Source organism: Silurus meridionalis, chromosome 26, assembly GCF_014805685.1.
Source record: "Silurus meridionalis isolate SWU-2019-XX chromosome 26, ASM1480568v1, whole genome shotgun sequence".
In the NCBI taxonomy this organism is placed as follows: domain Eukaryota; kingdom Metazoa; phylum Chordata; class Actinopteri; order Siluriformes; family Siluridae; genus Silurus; species Silurus meridionalis.
In genome coordinates this window covers 10657587-10670206 of record NC_060909.1, presented here as the reverse complement: position 1 = coordinate 10670206, position 12620 = coordinate 10657587, and the positions used below count along the sequence as shown (strand labels likewise).

The following is a 12620-nucleotide window of genomic DNA, read 5'->3' as shown; positions in this document are numbered from 1 at the left end:
CACACACACACACACACACACACAACCTAAACACCTGAATTGAGTGCAATGAATCTCGTAACAGCTCTGATCATTCTTACACAAAATGTCCACTACTTTCTCAGTGCTGAGTGTTAAATCACATGAGAAGGGAAAAAAAATCCAAACGCTTTTTCCAGTCGCTGTCTGCAGTCCACCTGGTACTCTGAGATCTGTATAATTGTACTGGCTTTGTCTTACTTTTACCTACATTGAACTGTACACAAAATGGCTGACGTATGCAGTGGTCACTTGCGTTGCTGGTGCTATATCGGGGGAAGCGGTGGTGCTTGTGCGTGCTGTGTAAATGTAAATGTAAACACTCATGGGCACTACAGTGACAGTGGACCGGAAGTGATGAATAAAGTGTGCAACTCTGAACACTAAACCACAACCACGGCCCGCCTGCTGATGCAAATGTGTGAGCGGGAAGTGTGTAATAAACGCTGAGTGACTCTCGTGGACACACACGTACGTGTTAATACATCACAATGCTAGCGGAATCAGATAAACCCACACAGCGCTACACTAAACACTTCTTATTGAACTACAATAACACAAATTTTATATCTAGATCACATTTACAGCCTATTATCAACTATAAAGTCTACTCCAGTCACTATCAAGTACTTACAAGTAGATGAGTTTCTGCAGAAACGAGCAAATTTGCCTGCAGTGAGAGACACGGCGTTACAGTTCGAAAACAAAAGAGACACTTCTACTTCCCTCGCAGCACACTTCAGGTCGTTTATATGAACAAATAAGCTGCAATATACACAGTATGGAGACATCTGGTGTCCAGACATCTGATTTTTCCAGCCACATGTGGTTCTTCCCCAAACCGCTACCACAAAGTTGGAGGCGGTTGATTGTCTCTGGATGCAGTAGCATTCAATTTTCCCTTCAGACCCAAACCTGTACCAGCATGACAACGTCGGTGTGCACAAAACCAGCTCCATGATGATATAGTTTAAATGGGTCGGAGTGGAAGATCCTGTTGTAGAGCTTTGACCTTAACGCTATTGAACACCTATGGGATAAACTGGAACTCTGACTGCACCCCAGGCCTCCTCACCCTACACCTGCACCTGACATTACTAACAGCCATGGTGGCTGAATGAACGCAAACCTGCACGAGCACACTCCAAAATCTAGTAGATTTTCTTCCCAGAAGAGTGGAGTTTATTATAAGAGCAAATATAGATTTAATGTGCACTGGGGGGTTCAAAAAGCACACAAATCTTATGGGCAGGTGTCTGCAAACTTTGGAATCAGATTTGAGCATGTTCACGCACAAAAGGAAATTGGTGACTTTCAAAAGTACAGACATAAATAACACTGCACATTAAGTTCGGACGATATAAGATAAAACAGACAATACAAGTATTCAATAGCAATACAGAGTATATTACAGATCAGTAATGTACATAAAGCGTGAAAGTGCATGGTGGTGCAAATAACAGTATTGTGTGTCACGTCATGTACAATATACAGCAGCATTCGCATATTAGCATTAGCATATGCTAATGATGTGATGACAATGTTCTGATAGTGCAGTACTTAATTATATGATCTGCTTCATATCTATTATTTCAGTTGTTAATGAGGCTGATTGCCTCGGGAAAGAAACTGTTCCTGTGCCTGGCAGTTTTGGTGAACAAAGTTCTGTAGCGCCTGCCAGAAGGGAGGAGATGAAAGATGTTGTGTCCAGGGTGTAAATTGTCAGTAGTGAGTTTTCCTGCTTGGTTTTTGGTTCTTGTATGTTACAAGTCCTGGAGAGTAGGCAGGGGAGCACTAATGATTTTGCTGCAGTCTGTTCCTGTCCCGTGTTGTTGCTTCTCCAATCCAGATGGTGATGAATGTGCACAGGACAGATCTAATGACTGCAACTGTATCAGCAGCTCCTATGGCAGACCGTACTTCCTTAACTGGCATAGAAAGCACATCCTCTGCTGAGCCTTTTTGAGAATGGAGTTTAAGTTGGACTCCCATTTCAGGTCTTATGGTAATTCCTAGAAACATGAAAGTCTTCAGAGATGACACAGGGCTGATGGATATTGTGAGGGGGAGTAGTGTTGAGAAGTGTTTCCTAAAGTCCACCATCATCTCCACAGTTTTGAGTGAGAATCCATATATTTTGGTTGTAATGGTACACGTTTCCGTAGCGAGATTTTTAGGTACAGGGCTTTCGGGTCGGTACACGTGTTTTACATGCAGAACATAGTTCAAATCTGAGTTCCCTCAGAAACTTATTAAGTGGCAGACCGCAAAAATTTGTTTAGACTTCGAGCGCATTTTTTTATTATTATTAAACTTGAAAACATGCACAACAATTTCTCTTTTTAAGAGAAAATCCTGACAAGTCTCCATATCGACCGAGTGATTGAATGATAGAAGGAATAAAGACATGTTACAAGTCTACAGTACATTCTGCAGTGAAAAGGTGCAGTGAAGGAAAAAGTCAATTATACATCTCATCCTTCATTCACCAATACGAGCTCAACCTCTTCCATCTGTCTGTATTTGAGTGAAATGGGTTGATGTAATTAGCAACCAGCATGCTTCTCTAACTTAGAGTGGCCACTGGCATCAACAAAACACGCACACATGCACACAGCTCTCTCACCCCAGGGTTCAGTGCTTATTCACTTTCTCTGTATGGCACACTGATTAGATTTTATTTACAACAAATATCAATGATCACATAGTCCACAAGGATTTCTCTCTCCTCTCCCTCTCTTCTTACCTCCCCATCCCTCCCTTCCTCCCCTAGGGCCTCATTTGTAAAACATTTGCGTGCACACGCATACATTTAATCTTAAAACAGTAGTACACCAAAAAAACAATGAAGAGAAAAATAAACAATAAAAAAATTATATGCAAAATAAATAAATAATGTAAGCTCTAGCTGCATAATAGATACATTTCCACTAGTGATCGCAATTCTGTTAAAAGAACGATCTCAGCCATTTTGATCGGTTTAAATGCCAATACGCAAAGTAACTAAATGATGGGCGTTAAAAAGCGGTTCCTGCTATATTTGATATTGTGAATCGCATGAAAAATGCTGAGATCTTTTTTTTTTTTTTTTAGTATTTCAAATGCATGTTTCATAAATGCGAAAGCTGATCTTTCTGCTCAAGATGAATCGAGGATTTCAATGAACTAAAAGAGGTATAGAAGCATTAAAGCAAAGCTCTGAGTAGAGTTTAAATTAACGAATTTTAAGTCGATGCTGGAATTGGCATTGAAATGTACTGTGTTTATTTCTTCTGTATGTACAGACTTTAGGGTTTATAAGAGGTTTTATAAGGGCTAGAAGGGTTTATAAGAGGCGGTGTGTTTATTAAAAAAGAAAAAAAGAAAACACTGGTGTCATGGATGAAGGTGAAACATCCGCCTGGTAAACAGAAACTGTACAATCCTCATGTGAATATGGTATAGTTTAATGTAATGCTGTTGTGAAACTGTATTGTAACTTTGGGACTTTAAATTTATTTATATATAATTATCTAGATTTTTCTAGATGCTTACAGTGGTTCCTGATTTCTTTTATTTTGTGCATGTTTGTCACACTTTAAAGTTTCAGATCATTAAACTAATTTAAATATTAGTAAAAGATAACACAAGTCAACCAAACATGCAGTTTTTAAATGAAGGATTTTTATACTAAATCCAAAACTACATGGCCCAGTGTGAAAAAGTGTTTGCCCCTAAACCTAATAACTGGTTGGGCCGCCCTCAGCAGCAACAACTGCAATCAAGCATTTGCGATAACTTGCAACGAGTCTGTTACAGCGCTGTGGAGGAATTTTGCTTCACTCATCTATGCAGAATTTTTGTAATTCCGCTACATTGGAGGATTTCCGAGCATGAACCGATTTTTTTTAAGGTCATGCCACAGCATCTCAATAGGATTCAGGTCAGGATTTTGACTAGGCCACTCCAAAGTCTTCATTTTGTTTTTCTTCAGCCATTCAGAGGTGGACTTGCTGGTGTGTTTTGGATCATTGTCCTGCTGCAGAACACAAGTTCACTTCAGCTTAAGGTCATGAACAGATGGCCAGACATTCTCCTTCAGGATTTTTTGGTTACCAGCAGAATTCATGGATCCATTTATCACAGCAAGTCTTCCAGGTCCTGAAGCAGCAAAACAGCCCCAGACCATCACACTATCACCACCATGTTTTACTGTTGGTATGATGTTCTTTTTCTAAAATGGGGTGTGACTTTTATGCCAGACGTAATGGGACACACACCTTCCAAAAAGTTCAACTTTTGTCTCATCAGTCTGTGCTCTTGGGGTAATTATTTGAATAATTGCTCTCACTGTGGTTCGCTGGAGTCCCAAAGCTTTAGAAATGGCTTTATAACCTTTTCCAGACTGATAAATCTCAATTACTTTCTTTTTCTCATTTGTTTCTACATTTCTTTGGATCTCTGCATGCTGTCTAGCGTTTGAGGATCTTTTGGTCTACTTCACTTTGTCAGGCAGGTCCTATTTAAGAGATTTCTTGATTGTGAACTGGTGTGGCAGTAATCAGAACTGGGTGTGGCTAGAGAAATTGTGATAAACCACAGTTTTAACAGGGGGCAAACACTTTTTCACACAGGGCTATGTAGTTATGGATTTTGTTTCCCCTCAATAATAAAAACCTTCATTTAAAATCTGTATGTTGTGTTCACTTGTGTTATCTTTTACTAATATTGAAATTAGTTTAATGATCTGAAACATGCAAAAAAAAAAAGTGTGACAAACATGCAAAAAAATAAGTAAGAACTTTTTCACACCATCTTTACAACTAAAGAAAATTTATATTTTTTCAAAGCATGGTTGTCAACTTGCAATCTGCAATTATCCTCAAAACAATACAATTGTTGATTTACAATTTATACCTTGCATACCTTTTTTTTCTTTTTTTTTTTTTTACATAAAGAATGTGGCTATGGCATTGTTAAAGTAAACTTTTATACATAAATACTTTTGAATTTAAATTAGGGTTCTATATTGTTATAATAAGCAAACATTAATCGTGGGGGAAAAAGTCTGATTATTTGATTACCAAAATAATCCCTAGTTGCAGCCCTAGTGTTTACCTTCCGTTGCTGATCAGTTGAGGCGACTGGCCGGAGATATCGGATGGATCAGATCGCTTGTCTGGTGATCGAGAATGGCTGTTACGCAGCTGTTCGTGGGAATGATCGGAGGTGAGGGAATGAATTTCTGAAATATCTGTCAAAACAAAAATGAACACGCAATTCAAAATTTCTCAAAATAAGACAAACAAACAATCACAAAAACAAGAGCAGACATAACAGAATTTATCCACGGTGTCCTCACCGTCTCGTTCGGAGTTGCCTGAAGGAAGGCTGTCGTCTACATCGGGAACGTTGAGGAGCGTGGCTCTCTCGTCTCGCTGCACCACCATTTTCAGCTTGCCTTTCGAGCGCTCGATCAGTTTCTTAGCGTCTGTCAGGGACAGGTTCTCCGTCACGGTGCCATTGATCTACACAGAGTATGTAGTTGAGTGAGTGTGGCCGTGTTAGTGTGAATCGTGGTTGGTTGCGTGATCGAGAAGTTTGAGAAGTTTCAACTCGGTACACAACCGCATTGCGAGCCCTCCAAGGTAAATACGGGCAACTTCGCCAACTTGTACAGAGTGAACTTGGCGCTATATTGAATTCTCCACCAGTAGGAATAAGGGAAACTGAGGCATATGGTAACTTTGCACTCTCAGTACATGCTCTTGGGGGCATGCTCCGCACCTGAGAGCGTGAGAATGGTTACAAACTGAAATGTGGCTCACATGTGGACAAAGTAAGTCCAACTGCAAGCTAGTTACTGTGATTGGTTTGTCTAATTGCGGTATATTTAACAGCCAAAACATTCACTTTAACTGATGCCAAGCTGATCGATCCAATAAAGTCGCAAGCTAAGCACATCTCAAGTCAACAGCTTTGCCAGTGTAAAGGAAAGGAAAGAAGAATCCCAATCAGCCGTCATTTTCGGTTTACTACAATACCAGTAGTAGTTCTGTGAAGACCACCTTGTACCCCACAAACTCGCAGTGCCATCTCTTTAAAGCCCACAGGCAAGCCTTAACCCTATTTCCCATATTGTGACACCCGCAAGCATGATCTCATCTTGTGCCCAAAATTCAAAAGACAAAAAGCCTGTTGTCGTTGTGGACGTAGAGACAAACGTGACGCTTGTACGCACAAGAAGCCCTATAAAATATGTCAAAAAGCAGCATCTCGCTGTACTGCGTGAAGTAAACAAACAGAAGCCCACCACGGTCCTTTTGGTTAATACTCCCCCACGACACTATATACTTCGACAGCCTTAACCGTCCTCAAAAAGTTATGTTAATGAGTCAAAGTGCTTCTGCATATAACTGAACACTAACTCGAGGCCTTTGCTCTGTGGATAGTGGTTCAGAACAGACTATTATCCTTTCCTCAGCTGCAGAATCCCTTCACAAGAAGGAACCAGAACTCTGTGGCATGAGATTGCTCACCTGAAAGGAGCATGTGAAAAAAGATTGACATCTGAGGTAGCAGATTCTTCTACTGAATCTTGGTGCATCCCTCATCGCTTAGTCTTCCACAATAACAAAGCAAGGCTCGTTTTCTAATTGTGCCACATATGCACTACAAAGAGATGTGAAGGACCACAGAGAAGATTACGAAGATGTTCAGAACTCTGTAGAGCAGGTGTTCTATGTAGATATCTGCTTGCAGAGTTTGAACTTCTGGGCAGAGAAAGCCTGTAATCTCATTGACAGTCTGCTTTCTTTAGGTGGATTTGATATCCGGCAGTGAGCCAGTAATGTGCCCTCTGTTGTAGAACACCTTCCGATTGAAGCCAGAGCAACCAGCACATAATTCAGTCTGACTAACCGCCTTGGATACAAACATCGTCAAGTTAAACTTGTTGTTGAAACGTGTACCAGGTGCTGGCTACACAATACGACCCACTGCCGAACTTGTTGTCTTCAGTGTGAAGATAAGCGACAGAACCATGTGCCCATTCTGAGGCATCACAAAAGATATGAATTGTTCTCTTGGTGCCTTCTGTGTCAGCACATTGTGGTATGTCCCAGGCTTGCCATTGTACTAACACGCTTCTTTAGGTGTACATCGTCTCAGTCAATCTTAAGTTTCCAGAGGTCTTTGGATCAGTATTTTCGCTGTGGTGGAAAGGGTATAAGATATCCGAGAGGGTCGTATTGTGTAGCCAGCACCTTGTACACATTTCGCAGTGCAGGTTCAGAGTAATCAATTTAACGACGTTTGTTTCCAAGCCGGTCAGTGAGACAAATCCGAGAGAGAGAGAGAGAGAGAGAGAGAGATGTGAATTGCACATCACTTTCTAATCCTAACCAGGAATTTTATGAACAAGATGATTAGAAGGGGGGAAAAAAAGGAAATAACTTTTCTTGTCAATAAATGTGTTCGCTCTCTCTCTCTCTCTCTCTCTCACATATACTGTATATCTTTCTGTCCCTTTCACTGTCTCCTATTTTTTATTGTCTCTCATTCACGTCACATGTTCTGCTCTCCCAGACTCTCTCACTCTTTTCTTTCTGTGATTGTCTCTCTCTTTCCATCTTTCCCTGTCTCTTTCCCTCAACAGCTCAGTCTCCCTCCATCATACCCATACACTCCCTCCCTTCCTCCAGATTTTACCTTCAGCACAACGTCTCCCTCCTGTATGTTCCCGTCTCGTGCTGCCAGGCTTTCAGGTGTGATGTCCTTCACAAAAATGTGGCTGGCCAATCTCAGGCCGTATTCTGTCATGTCCAACACACACACACACACACACACACACACACACACACACACACACACACACACACACACACACACACACACGATTACAAACACATTCTCAGACTCCCAGAATGAACAACTAAGTGACAAGGTGTAAGATAAAGCAGCCTGTGTCCTCCTTCTACATGTAACCAAGTAAGCAAAACATTCCAATCATAGCTGTTCCTTTATATAAACATCAACATGCATTTTAACTATGAAAACACACACACAGGAATTGTATGAAGGCTATTATTAAAGCATCTTCTTTCATTAATATTTTCATTAATAAATAAACAAACAGGAAATGCGTTTTAGATGATATTTTTTTTAAATTATGTAAATATGTAAAAAAAAGATTAAATATTAGGAAAGAAATATAGAAATATAAAATCCTTATACAATATCGGTTCCTTGCTCACCTTCGCTTTTGCGTGATTTGACCAGTGTGACGTTGGCGGTCGTGGCTGGACGCCGGAGGTCACCGAGCGTCTGTCGGAGCGCGGGGACACGCTCTGTTCCCTCCTTCCCAGGCTGGCACTCCGATCGTTGCGTCTGCTCGTCCCTACACTGGCTCCGGCTCCTGGCCTCGCAAGTTCTTCGTCCTCTGTATCCTCCTCACGCTCGGACATGGTCTCCCTGTCTCCTGCTCGAGCCGCCGGGATCTGAACTTTACGTTTACGGCGAATGGTCTGTCACAGAGATTATATCGATAGTAAGTGTTGCAAAATCATTCAGATCAGTAGCTCAGATATCGATTGTAAAACGCAATAAAGCTACTATTATACATAAAACAACGTATAAAGTATAGATTAAACATGACAAGTTCGTGTTATCTGGGAAGACGCACAATTTTGGCATTTTTGCCGCTCTTCCTGAGCTGCTGAACGGCGTAGGCGTGTTCCACGTTATCCATCGAGACCGCGTTCACCATCACCACCCGGTCGTTCTCACTGTGGAGCAAATACACACGGGGGATTACTTTACAGCAATCTGTGATGCTGATGGATTGGCGAGGGATTAGTGAGCGACTCACTGCAGAAGCCCTTCTGCTGGACCTCCTTTCAGAACATCAGAGATGACAATGGAGGTCTCTCCGCTCTGGAAATGAGGGTTATCTCGTCCTCCAGAGATGGCAATGCCGAATCCAAATCCTGGAGCCTGCAAACAATAAATGTACAAATCAAAAATTGTAAAGTGTAATAGTAGGAGCAAGTAAAGAATATGAGTGGCTAAAGTTTTAATAAAACAAAGGATGAAACTCTTGTTAACTCTTATAATGATCGCATTTTATTTCTTTATTGACAAAACATGAAAGCACCCCTTTAGCATGTCTTTTAAGCAGCTGAAATCCTTCTTGTCTTTTTCCTTTCAAGTTTTCTTCATTTCATCTTTTAAAAAAGATTCAATCATCGCCACTGACTTGTTTGTTAGGGATAAAAGTATAAAGACTAATTTAGGAATAAAAATGTTATATCCGTAATGTACTTATATCTGTAAAGCTGTTCGAGGACAACGTTTATTATCAAAAGCGCAAAACAAAGAACATTAAATTTAAAGATTACTAACAGGAGATGGAATAAATATTTTGTGTTTGATCGTTTCATTGCATGTTACTAATCACTACGCTTAGTTATTATTATGCATATTTTAAATGGCAGTGTTGAGTTTGGCTGCATATGAAAGAAGTGTATATTGTATAGTAACAGATTTAAATACATTCAAATAAACATTACAAATGTAGTAAAATTGGGCAGTGTGTCATCACTTTTATCACTTTCTTAGAAAAATGGCAGAAATATTTATAAACTGAATCTGAATCACACGGGGGTTTGCACGAGTTTCTGCGCTGACTACAAAGACGGCACATTTTTTTATAACGCAACAACACTTCAACCAGTGTTTACACACACATTAACTCACACACACACGTGCATGGTACAGAGAGTTCTTGGCACTGGTTAACAATCTCACAGTCTGACACGGGCGAGTAGTTTACTCACACACACACACACACACACACACACACACACACACACACACACACACACACACACACGACTAAATGCCCTCATTTTGAAGACAGTGTAATGTAATTACATTTACCTCTGACCTCCTGACCTCTGAACTTCAAATTATGTTCATTTTGTGGTTAGATATTTGGTATTTCTAGTGGAACATCTACATCCAGTGGAACATCTTCCCAGAAGAGTGGAAGATGATATAACAGCCAATGGGGATACATACTAATATTACAGTCAGGTGTCCACAAACTTTTGTCCACAAAGTATCGTCGTTTTGGCTCCCAGCTTTTGAACAGTATCACTTCTAATCCTAGCAATAGATACACCCCCACCCCCACCTCCTCAGGCTTCTCGATCATGTCCCTGACATGTCCTTCATTGTCGAGTCTTAGACTCAATATGTGATTACATTTTTTTTTAAATAACCTTGCTGAAAGTGATTAAGGACTTCGTCCTACTCCTGCTTTCTGAGACCTAAAGATCTCCGGTGCAGCACCAATCAAATGACTGACCTGATACAAAGTTCTTATTTCTCAAAGACTTTTTGATGATCTATGATTCACTATGTCTATTTGTGAACATGCAATATTCACAACATCTAGGAAACCTGTAGTGTGTCATATTTTATGATAAATATTATCCCCCTGCTCTACTTTGAGCACAATTTTAAATCTGTACAGCCGAAAGTATGTGCACCCCGCACCCATTGTAACCCTTACGCGCTTGCTCAACATCCCGTTTGAGATTTATTCTCCTTTTTGCTGGCAAGAACAAAGTTAAGTCTTCGGGAAAATCTTTCCGTGAGATTTTGGAGACTGACTGTGAGGATTTGTGGAGCCCATGTGGGAAATCAAGCTGCTTAGGTTCTTACGGAAACTGTAATGCTACAGTATAAAAAATTTAATTAAATAAACCATCCTATACAAATGGAAAAACTACATATAGAAAGAAGTACATACAGGTATGATCGTTAGATGTGTAGAAAAACTGTACATATACGACATTTGGCAGATTCCCTTACAACTGAACCTTGGAGGGTTAAGAGCCTTGCTGAAAGGTCCAGCAGTGACCTGCTTTGAACTTTCCAATCCAAATTCAAATGCCTTGACCACTGAGATACTACCCCTTAGGTAAATACTGTCATGTACTTCACCATTAGAGGTCTTTAGCAGTTAGAGCAGATGGAACGTAATCAGGACAGGATCATCCTCTTCCCTTACATCACACATACATACATTACATACATTATTTCTTACTTAGCATTCCAGGAATTAACAAGTTACACGTTTCCTCAGAATCGGTGCGTACCTAGCAAAGGAACTGTAGTGATGATGACTAGAGATTACACAGAGCACCTCTGCATCTCTCTCTCTCTCTCTCTCTCTCTCTCACTCCCTCCCTCTCTCCCTCCCAACATGGTCACATACAGGAAGAGGAAAAGAAGCGGAGCGGAGCGATTCCCCCGCCCCCAAACACGCACTTCCTGCCTTCTTTTCCGAGACATGAGTGCTATTGTGATTCATTCCCAGACTTTCAGCAGCTGGACTACACACACAGAGCATCATGCTAGGAGGAATTAGCAGATGATGTTCACTCACCCTGTGAAGAGTCACTGTGTGCTGCTCCCAGATAACAGTTTCCTCCATCGCTGCACTCTGTAACACATAAAACAATTCTTTTCACAAATCAGATGCTCACTTAAATTATATATAGCCAGTGTATGTGCTCAAAGCTGATTTACAGTTAAGATCATTACATCACATCTAATATCATAAAATGATTTTCTTATTGCAGAAATGATCTTGAACCACGACTGAATTAGTGACTATCAGTGAGTAAAATCAGTGCCATGACCTTCTTCCATTCTATTACATAATTACAGAAATACAGTGAACCTTTGATTGCGAGTAACGTGCACAGATGCGCTCATCTGAGGTTACATTATTTTCTATGGGAAAATTCACTTTGCGCTTGTTCCGGAAGGAATTAAGCTCGCAATCGAAGGTTCCACTGTACATCGACCAACAATTTGAAGGAAACTGTACAATTGAGACAATGGGTTTGCATATATTAATGCAGCTGTGCAACCTTCTGTGTTTTATTATTATTATTATTATTATTATTATATACTTAATGCCCCTGTCTCTTTGTCTAGAAATGCATTTGTTTATTCCTGATCTTCCTCTTCTTTCGGCTGCTCCCATTAGGGGGCACCACAGCTGATCATCCGTCTCCATACCACTCTGTCCTCTTTATCTGCCTCTTTCAAACCAACTACCTGCATGTCTTCCCTCACCACATCCATAAACCTCCTCCTTGGTCTACCTCTTTTCCTCTTTCCTGGTGGCTCCATCCTCAGCATTCTCCTACCAATATAACTCATGTCCCTCCTCTGCACATGTCCAAACAATCTCAGTCTCACTTCTCTCACTTTGTCCCCAAAACGTCTCACATTTCTAATCCTGTCCATCGTCGTCACTCCCAACAAAAACCTCAACATCTTCAGCTCTGCTAACTCCAGCTCCACCTCCTGTCTTTTACTCAATGCCACTGTCTCTAATCCATACAACATCACATGTCTCACCACAGTCCTATAAACTTTTCCTTTTACTCTCACAGATACTCTTCTATCACAAATCACTCCTGCTATCACTCTTCTCCACCCACTCCACCCTGCCTGCACTCTTTTCTTTACCTTCCTAACACACTCTCCATTACTTTGCAATGTTGACCCCAGGTACCTGAACTCATTCACCTTCTCCACCT

At 40.7% G+C, this 12620-nt stretch overlaps 1 protein-coding gene across 1 annotated transcript in view; it reads right to left on the bottom strand.

Moving 5' to 3' along the window:
- Positions 1–12620, bottom strand: part of tjp1a (tight junction protein 1a) — a 94999-nt gene that overhangs the window by 19318 nt on the left and 63061 nt on the right. Inside the window, 8 exon segments of the mRNA XM_046841059.1 lie at positions 5116–5251; positions 5360–5525; positions 7708–7811; positions 8253–8288; positions 8291–8522; positions 8681–8783; positions 8867–8991; positions 11453–11509. Of these exon segments, the coding sequence (XP_046697015.1) occupies positions 5116–5251; positions 5360–5525; positions 7708–7811; positions 8253–8288; positions 8291–8522; positions 8681–8783; positions 8867–8991; positions 11453–11509 (959 nt within the window).